The 16,754-nt window shown below is 41.0% G+C and overlaps 1 protein-coding gene across 4 annotated transcripts in view; it reads left to right on the forward strand.

Annotated features, from left to right (window-relative positions):
* LOC140737843 (uncharacterized) overlaps nucleotides 1–16,754 on the forward strand; it is a 185,607-nt gene that overhangs the window by 156,697 nt on the left and 12,156 nt on the right. For all 4 annotated transcript variants that reach the window (XM_073064541.1, XM_073064544.1, XM_073064542.1 and 1 more), the window contains 6 exons: nucleotides 1,790–1,899; nucleotides 8,076–8,226; nucleotides 8,308–8,414; nucleotides 9,498–9,675; nucleotides 11,583–11,758; nucleotides 14,669–14,761. In XM_073064541.1, coding sequence (XP_072920642.1) covers nucleotides 1,790–1,899; nucleotides 8,076–8,226; nucleotides 8,308–8,414; nucleotides 9,498–9,675; nucleotides 11,583–11,758; nucleotides 14,669–14,761 — 815 coding nt within the window. The remainder of the gene's footprint in view (nucleotides 1–1,789; nucleotides 1,900–8,075; nucleotides 8,227–8,307; nucleotides 8,415–9,497; nucleotides 9,676–11,582; nucleotides 11,759–14,668; nucleotides 14,762–16,754) is intronic.

Genomic DNA, 16,754 nt, shown 5'->3' on the forward strand with positions numbered 1-16,754 from the left:
TATCCAACTCATAAGGAATGCACAATTATAGTCCTGTTGAAGGGTTGTGGCCTGAAACATAGGCTGCTGATTTCCCTCCATAAATGCTCCCTGACGTTCTGTGTTACCCCAACATTTTCTGTCTATTGCACAAAAAAAGATGAGGGTGAGGTGGCCTGCGAGATTCACACAACACAGAAAAAAGGCTCTTTGGCCCACAATATCCATGCTGACTTTCAACTACCCATCTATTTAAATCCTTATTTACCAGCACTTGGTGACAGCCTACTGCTGCTTGGCCATTCAAGTGTTCATCCAGGTACATGTGACATGTTGTGATTGGGCTTGGCTCCACTACCTCTTCAGGCGGTGTGTGAGTGTTAAATTCTTGTCTGAACTCTTGCCCGAAAGACAAGAGTTTTGGGGCAGTGCATGAAGTGTGGTGTCGTTGGAACAAAGAGAGCTAAAGAAGGAGTACAGGCCTCCCATTATTGGTGAGCCCTGAGGAAGGAAGAGAGCAAGGAGACAGTGAATGAGCATACTTTTGTACAGCTATCACCTCCTAACACTGGCCGAGAAACTGGATCTTCCAAATTTTTGTTTGTTGTCAAGAATTACACTTTGAAGGGATAAGAAAGTATATCTTGCATATACTTGTGCCATTGAGTCAGCAAATAGTGAGTCTGGATCCTTTTCCAGAAACCTAAATGCACAATTCTAGGGGAAACTCCAGTGCAGTTCTGAAGGATGGCCATCTTTAAACCAAGGCCTGGTTCCTCTCCTTTGCATGGACGAGAACAGTGTCATCTGCAACAATGTTATCTGGCTATCGTCACCATGTTCTTTGTAGGATCTTGTTCCAAAGCAGTTATTATATTGTTTGATGGCTGTTTAGTTTTGCCTGATTTCTGGAATTGTCAGACATTTAAAGTGTGACTTTAAATGTGGTTTTATCAATAAGTTATTTTACAGGCTCTGAGATACGATATGTTACCTATTATCAGCGAGGGAGATTTTCTTCCACAAACTGGAAGAAATTGTAATTCTGTGTGGACCTTAAGACAGTAAGATATAGGAGCAGAATTAAGGCATTTGGCCCATTGTGTCTGCTTCACCATTCATTTATAGCTGATTTAATTTTTATCAACTCCATTCTTCCATTTTCTCTCCTTAACTCTTATCCTTCTCACCACACAAGAACGTATCAATCTCTGCCTTAAACACACCCGACAGCTCAGCCTCCACAGCTTCCCATGCCAATTAATTTCACCAGTTCACTATTCCTCAGCTGAAGAAATTGCTCCTCATCTCAGTTCTGGGGGCATGTACTTTTATTCTGAGGTTGTGCCCTTGCATTCTAGACTCTCTTCTCTACACCTTCTCTACTCTATCCAGGCAGTTCAGTATTCACAAACACAAGAATTCAGTGTTCAGTAGGTTTCACTAAGTTGCAAACTTAACCTTCTGAACTCCATTAAGCACAGACTCAGAGGCAACAAATGCTTCTCAGGCACCAAACCTTTCATTCCCAGTTTCATGCACTGGATTCCCTCCTTAGGTACGGGCTCATAATGTCCCAAAATGTTGTGTGACCAATGCAGTATAAAGCGTCAGCAGTATATCCTTGATTTTATATTCCCGTTCTTTCAAAATAAATGCTGACAATAACATTTGCTTTCCTTATGTCCAACTCAGAAGGGTTATGAGGTTATTTCAAAAGAGCCTAGAATTTCACTGCACTTCTCTTTATTTAATTTGTTAACAATTGGTTGTAATATATTAATTAACATTATAACTTAACATTTTCCAGATTTTATTGTTATTTAAAGGAGACTGCATCTGGAATACCATCAAGGATAACACCGTTACAAAACGTTGTTAGTGGGTATTCCCTCAAATGGTGCCATAACCTGATGAGTTGTAAGTAAATATGTAATCACTTCTAGTTCTGTGTCTCTTTTCATTGTTATTATTGACACAAATGAACAGATGTAATTTTTTAAAATTTGGGAACTGAATTATCACTAGCAAGGTCAGAAATTGTTGTCTATTCCTAATTGCCCTTTAGAAGATCGGGGAGGGGAGTGGGGTGACTTCCTTGTGCTGCTGTTCTAAAATCCAGGATTTGTTCTCGGTGAAGTTGACAGGACTGCAATGTTGTTTCAAGTCAGGATTTTGAAGGGAAACTGGCAGTAGCTCTGATGCACCTGCTTGTTAGGTTCTCATTGCTGGTGGAGTCTACGGATTTGAGATGCTGTCAGAGTAGCCATGGGTGAATAATTATGGTGTATTTTCTTGAGAGGGCCCCATGCAGAGACTGAGTGTTGATGGTGGAGAGAATGACTGGTTAGGATGGTTGATGAGGTACCAATAAAACATGCTGCTTTGTTCTGGCTGGCTGGTTGGTGCTGCAGTTATCCAGGCAAGTAGGGGGCATTGCCTCATCCTCCTGTTGCACGTTCTAGGTGGCTGAAGGACGTTCGGATGTCACAAAGTGAGATTTTGACCTGGATATCCAACTCTTGTATTTATGTGGCAGATCTGTTTGAATTTCTAATCAATGCTCATCTCCAGTTCATTTATACAGTTAGTTGATTAATAGCATTTGGTATAGTATTCAATTAATGTGGGAGGGATTTCGGACAAGTGGCAGAGATGGAGTGCGGTGGTTGTCGGTGGGGACACAGCCAGCCCTGAGAAACCAGATAAGGTCATTTAATTCCAACAATTGGTCATTACAGAATGTCTCTACGGTGCTTCCTGCTCCCTCCTCTCCCTTCTGCTTTCCCCAACCATGATTCCTCTCTCCATGCCCCCTTCCCAATCTCAGTCTACAAAGAGACCCATATTACTATCAAGTTTATCATCACACACGTGTCGTGAAAGTTTTCTATGAGGCAGCAGTAGTACAGTGCAATACGTAAAATTACTACAGTAGTGTGCAAAATTCTTGGGTTCCCTACCTAAGAGTGAAAGGGTGAATGATAGATTCAATACCAGGGATGGCAAAACTTCTTTAGAGCATGTGTTCAAATTGACACCAATCTTCAGAAAATCTTTTCTCATGTGCCATGGTAATTTTGAGCAGAGATTGTCATTGATCTATAAATTATTAACAATAATGATAGATTTTCTAAGGAAAAAGGGTGACTCCTGGCTTGTATGTATGCATATTCATTGTTTTACTATTAATAACAGAAAGATTGAAATGAATAAAGCATTTTAGAAAACTTGTTCAAGAATTATTATTATTAATCTTTTTAAAAGACAATTGAAAGATAACATCATTTATAAATAGTATTGTCATGATAACTGTTCATTTATCATCTTGGGCAGCCGTGCCATAGATCCAACATCCCTGGGTTAGACTGTTTTGTTGGCCATAGCATGAGTGTTACTTCCCACTTTCAAATTCATGCTTGAATGTTGTCCAGTTTTAAATATAATTACTTTCATACAGAATTTTTAAAAAAATGTGCATTTGGTTTAAACTCAAACAAGAACAGTGCAATGAGCTGAATGTAAACATAATTAAAATTATTAGCAAGTTTTAAGTAAATATCAAGGAGGTTGTGGGGTTTGATGTCACTTGTTCTGCAGCTTTACAAATTTCTTTTGTCTCCTTTTCATTTCTGATAGAGTCTCCAATTAGGAGCATTGACTGCTTCTCTTCTCACATATACACCCTGACCTGTTTTTGTTTTATATTTGCAGCAGCTGTGGCTTTTCTTTGACTTTTGCTGGTTTCTTTCTGTTGTTAATATAGCTTTTCTCCTGTATAAATGAACTGAGAGTTACAGAGCATATGTTTTCTATGACCTCACTTTAAACTTAATTTGCAACTTTTGTCTTCAATGTCTACGAAGGTTTACATTTTCCAGGACAGTTTTCCCTCTAAGGTGTGCGTGTACGTGCACACACATCTTTTGCTAGCACACAAAAGATTTTAAACTGCACAAAACGTTGTTACCCTCTACCTCATTGGCATGTTAAGTATATTTCACGATTGTACACAATCATATTTCCTTTTCCTTTTCCAGTTTCCAGGACAATTTAAAATTATTAGTAAGTTTTAAGTAAATATCAAGGAGGGTGTGGGGTTTGATGTCACTTGTTCTGCAGCTTTACAAATTTCTTTTGTCTCCTTTTCATTTCTGATAGAGTCTCCAATTGGGAGCAATGATTTTTCCACAGATTTTAGAACTGGCTTATTTATACTGTATTTATTGAAGAAATTATTGATTCACCACAGTCAAATTCCAAAGAAGCAAAGGGCATGAAGTGCAAAAGTTATGCTAGTTCATTTAAAGCAAAGTGTCTTAATGAAACAGTAGAAACTGCTACACCAATAGCTCAAGAGGCCAGGAACGTGCAGCTATGAGAAATATTCATGTACAGTACAGAAACAGTTGTTAACTGTGCGTATTGTTGTGATGCAAAAATTGCTGGAGAATTTGCAAGTGGGAAGAAGTTGAGTGATATTTGGAAAGCTGACTTTTTAAAGCATCATTTAGCAAACAATTCACATATGGATGGTGTACAAAAGCTCCAGCGAGAAAACCCTCATATTTGTCAAGGTCCCCGTCACTGGTGAATATGGAAGTAAATAATTCATTAAAGACCACCTCTACCTCCTCTGACTCCAGCCACATGTTGCCCCTACTATCCCTGATCGGTCGTAACCTCACTCTAGTCCTGCTCCTTTTCTTCATGTCCATATAGAATGCCTTGGCATTTTCCTTTAACTTTCTTGCAAAGGCCTTCTCATGTCCCCTTCTAGCTCTTCTAAATCCCTTCTTAAGCTCCCTCCTGGCTACCTTACAACTCTCAGAGCCCTGTCTGATCTTTGCTTCTTAAACTTTAAGTATGCTTTTTTCTTCTCCTTGACCAGATGTTCCACATCATTTGTCAGCATGGTTCCTCCAGCTACCTCAGTGAGACAAACCTGTGCAAAACCCCATGGAGGTGCTCCCTAAAAGATCACCATATTTTTGTTGTAAATTTCTGTGTCTAGCCTTTCCCAATTTATGCTCCCAAGTTCCTGCCTAATAATATCATATTTTGGCACTCTGTTATATGCTTTCCAATGCTGTCTGCTCCTATCCCTGTCCAAGGGTTAAGTCAGATTTTGGTTGCTGTCTCCAAAATGCTCAGCCTCTGAGCAATCTGTCACTTGACCAGATTTATTGCCCAGTACCAGATCTAATATGATCTCTGCTCTAGTTGGCCTGTCTACATACAGTATCAATAATCCTTTCCAAACACACCAAATAAATTCCACTCCATCCTTTTAGCACTGAGGAGGTGCCAATCAATATTTGGGAATTTGAAGTTACCTATGACAACAACTCTGATACTTTTGCATCTCTCCAAAATCTACCACCCGATCTGCACCTCTGTATCTCTGTTGCTTTGGGTCTATAGAAAACTCCCAATAAAGTAATTGATTCAAAAATCGAACTTACAGTCTTTTAACATCTTTGGGCTATTTTTAACTGTGCCCATGGTCTGTTTTTTTTTAATCAATCATGGTATTGTCTGCACTGTTGTAACTATATGTTAACTATATATGTAACTATGTGATTTTGTGTAGGTCTTGTAGCTTTAGTTTTTGGTTTGTTGGGTGGTAGAGTTGGTCTCTTGACTTGGTGTGTCTGGCTAGTCTGGTTTTGTCTGGTGGGTTTCGAGATCCTTTCCGGGGAACACGATGAGATGGTAGTGCAATATTAATACACAGCAGCCTCTCCGGACTCTGGATTGGGGATTGCCAAACGTTATGTGGATTTTCTGGTGTAGTCTGTTTTGTCATGTGCTTTTGTGATATCATTGTGGAGGAACGTTGTCTCATTTTTTAACTGCTTTGCATTTATGGTTTCTAAATGACAGTAAACTGAAATTCGATTCAATAAAGTAATTGCTCCCTTCCTGTTTCTTTTCTTCCATCCACACCCTATCCCTCCAGGATGTCCCCCCTCCCTTTCTGCATATCTGATACTACTCCTGATTAACCATGCAACTCCCCCACTTCATTTATCTCTCCCTATCCCTTTAGAAACTTCTAAACCCAGGAACAACCGGCAGCCATTCCTGCCCTTGTGATAGCCAATTCACTATAATTGCCACAATGTCATAGTTTCATGTACTGACTCATGCTCTAAGTTCATCACCTTTGTTCCTACTTCTTGCATTAAAATAGATACACTTTAACCATCCCGTGGACTACAATTTTGTTTTATCAATTGCCTATCTTTTTCCATAAACTCTCTACACACTGCATCAACCAGTACACCAACTGTCCCTTCCTCTGACCTATCACTGTGGTTCCCATCCGCCTGACAATTTATTTTAAACCCTTTGTTACAGCTCTAGCTCCATTAAAGCTGTCTGCAAGGATACTGGCTGTCCTCAAGTTCAGGTGTAACCCATCCTTTTTATACAGGTCATACCTTCCCCAGAAGAAGTTACAATGATCCCAAAATCTGAAAACTTGCCCCCCCACTCCAATTCCTCAGCTAAATATTAATCTGTCATATATCAAACATGAGAAAATCCATGGATGCTGGAAATCCAAGCCTCGCACACAAAATATGGAGCAGCTCAAGCAAGCCAGGTAGCATCTATGGAAAAGAGTGAACAGTCAACGTTTTGGGTTCTTTCAGTCAACCTTTTTCAGGACTGGCATAACATACTGTTCTTACCTCCCTAGCATGTGGAATAGGCAACAATATAGAGATTACCATCCTTGAGGTCCTGCTTTTCAGTTTCTTACCAATCTCCCTCTACTGTATTCACTCTTTAGGACTTCATCCCTTTTCCTACCTATGTCATCAGTACCAATATGTACCACAACCCCTGGGTGCTCACCAGACTACAATACTGTAGACCCGATCTGAGACATCCCTGAACCTGGTATTTAGGTCAGCATCACCCAAGCTTTATGAACTTAGTCCCATTTTCTTGCTCTTACCACACAGACCTCCAAATTTATTCTTTTAAGGTAAGTATTGAATTGAATTTTAGCAGCTCAGAATAGAGAATCTATTTGGGAGTCTGGACCCTGGCATGTGAATGACTTGGCCTGCCCAGTCATCATGGCAGCATTTCCAGCATGAAGGCCCAAACCATCATTTTTGGCAGTTTTGTGGGCAAATCAGAGCTGGGACTGTGCAAAAGGTTGGACTATGGTGCCCCTCGGTGCTTCACTTTTTCACCAATAGTGAAAGTGATACAGGCACAATTCAAGATTGTTTAATGTCATTTCCAGTACACAGGTGTAAAGGAGAATGAAATAATTGTTACTCTGGATCCAATGCAGCACAAACAAAACCTCAATAAGATAAAGAACACGATAATAAAAACACTCAAAAATATAAAACATAAGATAGCTTAGATTGATTGTATGCCCATAAAGTGAAACTAGCCCAGGAAATGATAAAGTAGTAGTGGTTGGGAGGGGTGGAGGTGTTGATCAGCCTTACTGCTTTGGAAAGTAACTGCATTTTGAGTTTGATGGTCCTGGCATAGACGGGACTGGTACAAACAGTCCATGAGCAGGGTGGGTGGGATCCTTCATGGTGTTCCCTCATGATGGCCGTTTTTCGGACACTTTTCCATATGTCCTTGATGGCAGGTTAGCTGGTGCTGGTGATGGGTTGGGCACTTTTGTAGAGCCTTCCTGACTGCTGCAGTGCAGTTTCTGTACCAAGCAGTGATGCAACTTGTTAGGATTTTCTTCACAGTGCATTTGTAGAATGACATTAGTATAAATGTGCATCACCCACCTCTCTTCAGCCTCTTCAGAAAGCAGCAGCATTGGTGAGCCGTCCTGAGTGTTCCGGAACTAGTGGACTTTGTGCGAGATATGCACTCCCAGGAGGTTGCCAGAAATGCATTGATGAAACTGCGGCCAAAAATTATATCTTCGCCAAGATAAAATATCAGAGGCTAATTCCTTAGCTCTGGGAGAGATTTTTGTATTGATTGCTATCTTTTTACTGCAGTGTCTGCCTCCTCACTGAATATCTGAATATGAGAACTTGCATCTGTCCTCTTTCCTGTCCACATGTTTGCTCAATTTCAGTGTACTTATTTTACAGCCTGTGAATCCGATGTTTATTATGACAGATCATTTGAAGGGAAAGTACTGCAAGTTAAACATGTTGAGAGTTATGGCCGCTGTCAGGAAAGTTGCACAGACCACAGACGTTGCCAATTTTTTACCCTTGAAGAAACCCACGATCAGAAAATGTACAAACATTTTATTTTACTCTTAGCTTTTCAATTTTAAAACATTGAAAGCCTCTGCTGACACATTTTCCTTTGGTTTAGGCACAGTTGCTACTTACAAAGTACTAATCATGGAATACCATCCAAAATAGATGAATCTGTTGGAGCAATCTCTGGCTTTTCTTTGAGGTTATGTGCTTCGAACAGAAGTAAGTATATTTTCTGTAGAGTGAAAACTAAAGAGCATTAAACTTGCTGTGCGGAGGATTGTCAAAGTATTTGGATCATTTGTGCTTTTTTTTGAAGGAGAGTCAGTACCCTTAGTGACCTAGATGGTAACCATGATGTGTTCTGAAACAGGACACCATTCTGAAAAGGTGTCAGCATACACAGTATGTGTGCAAAATCAGACAACATTTTGATAAAGGTTTTGGTTATATCTAGTTTATGACCATTGAAAAGTATAAAGCGGAAGGATCATGGTATCAATCAGCTTGTAATCTGCAGGAGCACTGGCAGTTCATCATGTAGGGGGTCAATGCAGGCTCCCACTGCAGCTCTGCTGTCTTCATTCTGAGGCAGTCTGATATGCAGATTGCATTTTAGCCACCACAGTAAATCAAAGCTGGTTACTGAAAAAACTGTTAGATGAAGATGTACCCGTGGTTTTGTGAAAGACCCATGAAAATGTGGCTAGTTTGTGTACAATAAAAGTTACGCTGCACATGAAATATGAAAAGTAGATGACTGTTTGCTGAAGCAATGATTGTGATGCCCTGACTTCAGTGAGATTTCAGCATTGACAAGGGTAAGGCAGAGTGCCCATGATTTAGAATACATACTGCTGAGCAACCTCCAATGGGCAGAGACAAGCTGTAATAAAAGGTGGCCCAATCTGTTATTTTCTTCAATCTCTCATAGTCAGAGACATCTACAAATTATTAAAATTGCTTTAAATAATTTAAAATATGACAATGAAAGCATATTAAACTATCAAAAATTGATTAAAATATTAATGAAAAATTAACATCCTTTACCATTATATCCTCCGCTGAGGTGAATGGGACTTTAACCTACGCCATGTGTTGCTGCTGTAAGGTGGCAGTGTGATATTCCCCTGCATGCCCCTACAAAGATTCATTTTAAGTGTGGGATCTATGTATCTGGAAGTGGCTGCACACCGACGGTCCCCTTTGGGACAGCAAGCCATAGTTGGCACACTTTGACATAGTTAATCAATGAATGTCATTTTCGTGCACTGACAATTAATTTGTTTAATGGATTCATTCCAGCTTGTGGGCAAGTCAATGGACCCGAACCCCATGTTCATGGTGGACGTGTTTCTCTCCCTGGGGAATGGCCATGGCAAATATCTCTCCACCTTAAAAAAAAGGGTAAATTTAGACATTCATGTGGGGGATCCATTATATCTGATCATTGGATTATCACAGCTGCACACTGCTTTGAAAGGTATGACTTTTTGCCTTTAGAAATAAGACATTTCTTGTTAACTATAAATACTAGAATGGCTGGTCCAAGAGCAAATTAAACACAAGAGATTTTACAGATGATGGTGTTAGGTACCCCTAGGGTTCATGTTTTCTGTGGCCAATCACTTTAAAGTGTCGGGAGAATGAGGCTCTTTCAATTCTTTCCTTCTTTTAATATTATCATGTATTGCATTATACTGCTGCTGCTAAGTTAACAAATTTCACAACATTGCCAGTGATAATAAACCTGATTCTGAATTTGGACTGAGAGTCCTCTTCAGGACTGGAAAGGAAGGAGATGCAAGTGAGAACAGCATCAGTGGTAGAGGAAGGGAAACCCTGTGCTTTGAAGAATGTCTCAGATGTTCTGAAAAGGAAAGACTCCTCCTGGGAACAGATGCGGTGGAGTTGAAGGAACTGAGAAATGGGAATGTCATTTTTACAGAGACAGGGTAGGAAGAGAAATAATCAAGATAGCCATGATTGTTGGTCAGTTTATAAAAGATATCCATAGTTAGCTTGTCTCCAGGGATGGAGTCAAAGATCAAGAGAGAGGAGAGTGGAGTCAGAAATGGACCAAGTGAATTTAAGGGCAGCATGTAATTTGGAGCCAAAGTTGATGAAATTGATAAACTCAGCATGGGTGCAGACATCAATGTATTACAGAAATAGTTAGGGAGAATTACTAAGGAAGGCTTTGAACATGGATTGTTCCATGTAGCTAACAAAAAGGCAGGCAGAACTGGGGTCCATTCAGGTTCCCATGACTACACATTGAGTTTGGAAAGTGGGAGGAACCAGAAGAGAAATTGCTGAGTGTGAGGACCAATTCCATCAGATGGAAGGTGGTAGTGGAGGGGAACTAAAGATTATTTTGAATACAAGAGATTCTGCATATGCTGGAAACCCAAAGCAACACCCAACACCTCAGCAGATCAGGCAACATTTGTGGGGAGGAACACACAGTTGATGTTTCGAGTTGAGACCCTTGATCAGGAATGGAATGGAACTGGGAAGAAGCAAGAATAAGAAGGTGGAGGAGGAGAAGTACAAACTAGCAGGTGATAGGTGAGGGTGAAGGTAGGTGGGTGGGGAGGGTTATTGAAGTGAGAGGCTGGGTGGTTCAATGGAAACTTATGCTTACATATCAGTGAATGGATGTCTTATTATTCCTAAGTATATTCTTACAACAGGTTAAGTCAATGTTAGCCACCTCTTACCAGAATTTTTGCTTTGGCGGTCTCTGCAAGTGTTCGGGCCCTGTATATCTGATCTCACTCATCTGATGAGAAAGCCAGCTGTCTTTCAAAGAATGTAGCAGCTCTGCAGCCTTTGTCTCCTACATGTCAGCCACAGGGTGAATTGCTGGTGCCTAGAAGCAGTAGGAGGTGTACATCTTTCTCAGCTAAGTGCATGGCACATTGTTGAAATCTGCATTCAGCAGCCTGGTCCTGTCAGGAGATGCCCAGAACATGACTTAGCACATGATGCTGAAGAAAGACCAGCTCAACACTGCTACCAATGTCTTTTCGGCTTGCCTCTCAATTTTATTGCCTGGGAAACCAAATAGAGATTAGTACTATAAGCACTACTAGTTTAGCATCACCAAAAAGGGATGAAACCCTATTTTTAGGCAATTGCATTTTAATACAAAACTCACTTCAATATTGGAAATGGCACATGCTGATCTGTTAGTAACATAAAAGAAAGAATTAGTCTTTGTAATATTTATCTATTGATATTGCCATTATACAAATATTCTAGTGTTTTTTTTTTCTGTTCCTTTAGCTTAGAATTATTCCCTGTAATTAGTATTGCAGGTGTTGTTATGACAGATTTGAAAATAATGTTTTAATCTTTTGCTAATTAAAATTTACATTTCAACAGTGCTGAGAAAAACAAAATGTGGAGAATATATGCTGGTATAACAACTTTGTCTGATATTACAAATGAAACCCCTTTCTACGAAATTGAAAGGATAATTATCCACGAAAATTTCAACAGTGACACAGAAGATTGCGACATTGCTCTCCTTAAACTCAAACAAGCCATTGTCTTTAATGGTAAGTGTAAGGTTAAAAATTTACACAATTCATAGATAGAAACATAGAAAACCTACGGCACATTAAAGGCCCTTCGCCCCCCAAAGTTGTGCCGAACATGTCCCTACCTTAGAAATTACTAGGCTTAACTATAGCCCTCTGTTTTACTAAGCTCCATGTACCTATCTAAAAGTCTCTTAAAAGACCCTATCGTATCCGCCTCCACCACCGTTACCAGCAGCCCATTCCACGCACTCACCATTCTCTGCGTAAAAAAAACTTAACCCGACATCTTCTCTGTACCTACTCCCCAGCACCTTAAACCTGTGCCCTCTTGTGGCAGCCATTTCAGCCCTGGGAAAAAGCCTCTGACTATCCACATGATCAATGCCTCTCATCATCTTATACACCTCTGTCAGGTCACCTCTCATCCTCCATCACTCCAACGAGAAAAGGCCGAGTTCACTCAACCTATTCTCATAAGGCATGATCCCCAATCCAGGCAACATCCTTGTAAATCTCCTCTGCACCCTTTCTATAGCTTCCACATCCTTCCCGTAGTGAGGCGACCAGAACTGAGCGCAGTACCTCCAAGTGGGGACTGACCAGGGTCCTACATAGCTGCAACATTACCTCTCGGCTCCTAAATTCAATTCCACGATTGATGAAGGCCAATACTCCGTACGCCTTCTTAACCACAGGGTCAATCTGCGCAGCAGCTTTGAACGTCCTATGGACTCGGACCCCAAGATCCCTCTGATCCTCCACACTGCCAAGAGTCATATCATTAATACTATATTCTGCCACCATATTTGACCTACCAAAATGAACCACCTCACACTTATCTGGGTTGAACTCCATCCGCCACTTCTCAGCCCAGTTTTGTATCCTACCAATGTCCTGTTGTAACCTCTGACAGCCCGCCACACTATCCACAACACTTCCAACCTTTGTGTCATCAGCAAACTTACTAACTCATCCCTCCACTTCTTCATCCAGGTCATTTATAAAAATCACGAAGAGTAAGGGTCCCAGAACAGATCCCTGAGGCACCCCACTGGTGTCTGACCTCCATGCAGAATATGACCGGTCTACAACCACTCTTTGCCTTCTGTGGGCAAGCCAATTTTGGATCCACAAAGCAATGTCCCCTTGGATCCCATGCCTCCTTACTTTCTCAATACGCCTTGCATGGGGTACCTTGTCAAAAGCCTTGCTGAAATCCATATACACTACATCTACTGCTCTTCCTTCATCAACGTGTTTAGTCACATCCTCAAAAATTTCAGTCAGGCTTGTAAGGCACGATTTGCCCTTGTCAAAGCCATTTCACTGCTCCTAATCATATTATACCTCTCCAAATGTTCATAAATCCTGCCTCTCAGGATCTTCTCCATCAACTTACCAACCACTGAGGTAAGACTCACTGGTCTATAATTTCCTGGGCTATCTCTACGCCCTTTCTTGAATAAAGGAACAACATCCGCAACCCTCCAGTCCTCCGGAACCTCTCCTGTCCCCATTGATGATGCAAAGATCATTGCCAGAGGCTCAGCAATCTCCTTCCTCACCACCCACAATAGCCTGGGGTATATCTCATCTGGTCCCAGTGACTTATCCAACTTGATGCTTTCCAAAAGCTCCAGCACATCCTCTTTCTTAATATCTACATGTTCAAGCTTTTCAGTCTGCTGCAAGTCATCACTACAATCACCAAGATCCTTTTCCATAGTGAACACTGAAGTAAAGTATTCATTAAGTACCTCTGCTACTTCCTCTGGTTCCATACACACTTTCCCACTGTCGCACTTGATAGGTCCGATTCTTTCATGTCTTATCCTCCTGCTCTTCACATACTTGTAGAATGCCTTGGGGTTTTCCTTAATCCTGTCCGCCAAGGCCTTCTCATGGCCCCTTCTGGCTCTCCTAATTTCCTTCTTAAGCTCCTTCCTATTAGCCTTATAATCTTCTAGATCTCAAACATTACCTAGTTCTCTGAACCTTTTGTGGATATTTGACATTGATTCCCATAATATTACAAAGAAGGAGATAGATTCTAAATTTACTTCTAACCAATGCACATCATGTACATGTAACATAGTTTTATCAAAAAAATTGGACAGGCAAATTAATAATAATATTAAAAATGAAAATGTACAGTAGTATATTTATACTTAATGTAAACAGTTTTGATGGTACATTTAAAACCAGTGGGAAATATGTGTCAGGGTGATGGAGAAAAGTTTACTCAAAGATGTATTTTGTGTAGAGCCCTAAAGAAGGAAGTCACCATTATGCAATTTGTGACCATTGAGACTAACATTTTCGGTTGTGAGGTTCATAGGACAGTGTCGGATTTCTCCATGTAATGCCATGGTGGAGTTGATACTGTCACTTTCAGTGCACTATTTCTTTCTGATGTGTCACAAATCGCCAGCATGATGCACAGCACTTGCAATCACTAGAGACAGTTGTTAAACGGACATGATCGAAGTACATTAAGGCTCATTTCAAAAAAATTGATCTTGTAGGAGGTCTGTGACACAAGCAATGCTGTTTGATTATTGGCAATTTAAAATGCATGATTTCAAGGGCTAAAATTCTGATTATTCCTTGAGTAACTAAGAACTGTAACTTGGGTGAAATTTGAATTTTGGACTATTGATGACCTCATTTATTTGACGTTTATTTTTGACTGAATGAACTCGGGCAAATGAAGGTCCTCCTGAACAATCGGGGCAAGTTCCGCAATGTGTGCTGTGACACCCAGATATTTTTCTCTTCTAGGTTGTCCTGATTTTTCAAGGGGCCTCAGAAATGCTTTAAGAAGCAATCACTTTGGTGTTTATATCATAAGTTTAGTAGCTGTTGCTAATTTTGAAATCTTGATTGTGTTATTCACAATTATGTAATCTTATTATATTTACACAGATTATCAAATGCCAATATGCCTTCCGGCTTCAGAAAAGCAAGTGCCCTCCGGAAGCCAGTGCTGGGTAACAGGTTGGGGAGAAACAAAGGCAGGTGAGTTATACTGTAACTGATGAATCGCTGCCGCTGGCAACACCAACTCTGGAATTACTATTATTCATATGCCAGAGGCACAGTTTCCCAGCACCAAAATATGATAGTTTGCAGGAAGACAGCTTCTTTTCTCAACTGTGATTATGAGTCCCAGGTAGTCTGCTCCTTCTTCTCGGGGTGAAGAACATCACCGATTGAGTGGGAAACCATTGTAAAGGGCCAGCGAATGCAAAATTTATAGTCTACTGTATTTGCAATCAATGCCACAGATCGAAATACAGTTTGACTGTTTAAGGAAACAAACTGCTGATGGAACTCAGTGGGTCAGGCAGAGTTTGTAGCTGAAAAGGGTCTGTTGATGCTTCAGGTCAAGATCCTTAATCAGGACTGAAAGTGCAGAGGGGAGACAGCCAGTATAAAGAAGTGAGGGGAGGGGGTAGAGCAAGAGTTGGCAAGCGATCGGTAGAGCAGTTGAGGAAGGATGAGAGGGAGATGGAGAAGGGAAGTGTGAAAAGACCGATCAAGTCTGGGAGGTGATAGGTGGAGAAGACAAAAGGCTGCAGATGGAATCTGATAGAAGGGAAGGTGGAGCATGGAATCAAATAAGGGAAGTTGAGTGGATAGATGGGAAGAGTGGGAGGAGGTGGCTCGTTGGGAGGATTGTTTGGGTGAGGGACCAGGAACAAAGCAGGGTGACTGGGGACTGAGTGGAGGAGGAGCTGAATCAATTTGGAGAAGAGAGAGAAAAGGGACAGAGGGGAGGTGGTTTCCTGAAATCAGAGAATTTAATGTATATGCGATTGTGTTATAGACTACCCAGGTGGAATATAAGGGTGCTGTTTCTGTAGTTTGTATTTGGCCTCATACTGGCAGTGAAGGACGACAAAAACAGACAGGTTGGTGTGAAATGGGGAGGGAAATTTCAATGGTTAGCAGTCAGGAGCTCCAAAAGACTATGGTGAATGGGGCAAAGTTGTTCGGCATAATCTGTGTTTTGACAAGGCCGCATCAAAAGCACTGGCTTATTATTATTGTCACATGTACCAAGAAATGTAGAGGTGGCTTGACCCGATGGTTGAGCAGTGGAGATGATTCAATGATGAATGATAACTTTAATACAGACTGCAAATAACTAGCAACGAAGGGCCACAATACGGGAATAGATGCCTACCAAGACAAGGCAACAAGGTAAATTAAGACTAGCAGCAACTGGTTGAGGCTAGCTACTTCAAAGGGTAAACAAGGACTACAGGTGTGAGCTGGGTTTAAATAGGCCGCAGGTGATGTTGGAAATGAGTGGAAGGTGACTCCTGTTAGCTTGAGGAAGTGCCTGCTTGCACAGTCCTGGCAGAAAAGCTGGTTTTGCATACTGTTTATACAGATGAAATCATTACACGGTGCATTGAGCCAGAATTAGGTAAGATGCTAAAAATGCGGAAGAAAGTGTAAAAGTGCAGTGCAGATAAATGATAAAGTGCAAGATCATAACGAGGCACTGTATATTGTGAGGCCAAGAGTCCAACTTATTGTATAAGATCCATTCCACAGTGGCAAAGAAGCTGTCTTTGTCCCTGATGTTACTTGCTTTCAGGCTTCTGTATGTTCTGTCCAATGAGAGTGAAGAAGAGAGACTGTTTGAGATGAACAGGGTCTGCTTTACTGAGACAGTGAGAAGAACTAACAGACTCCGTCGAGGGGATGCCGGTTCTTGTGTTGTGATGAGTTGCGTTGACAGCTCTGCAGTTTCTTGCAGTCACATGCAGAGCAGTTGCCACGCCAAGCCATTATATATCAAGAGAGCAAAGGAAAATCTGCAGATGCTGGATATTCCAGTCAACACACACAAAATGCCAGAGGAACTCAACAAGACATGCAGCATCTATGGAAAAGAATAAACAGGCGATATTTTGGGCCGAGACCCTTCATCAGGACTGGGGGAGAAAAGATGTGGAGTTAGAGTTAGAAGGTGGGGGGAGGGGAGGAAGAAACACAA

This window comes from Hemitrygon akajei, chromosome 13, assembly GCF_048418815.1.
Source record: "Hemitrygon akajei chromosome 13, sHemAka1.3, whole genome shotgun sequence".
Taxonomy (NCBI): domain Eukaryota; kingdom Metazoa; phylum Chordata; class Chondrichthyes; order Myliobatiformes; family Dasyatidae; genus Hemitrygon; species Hemitrygon akajei.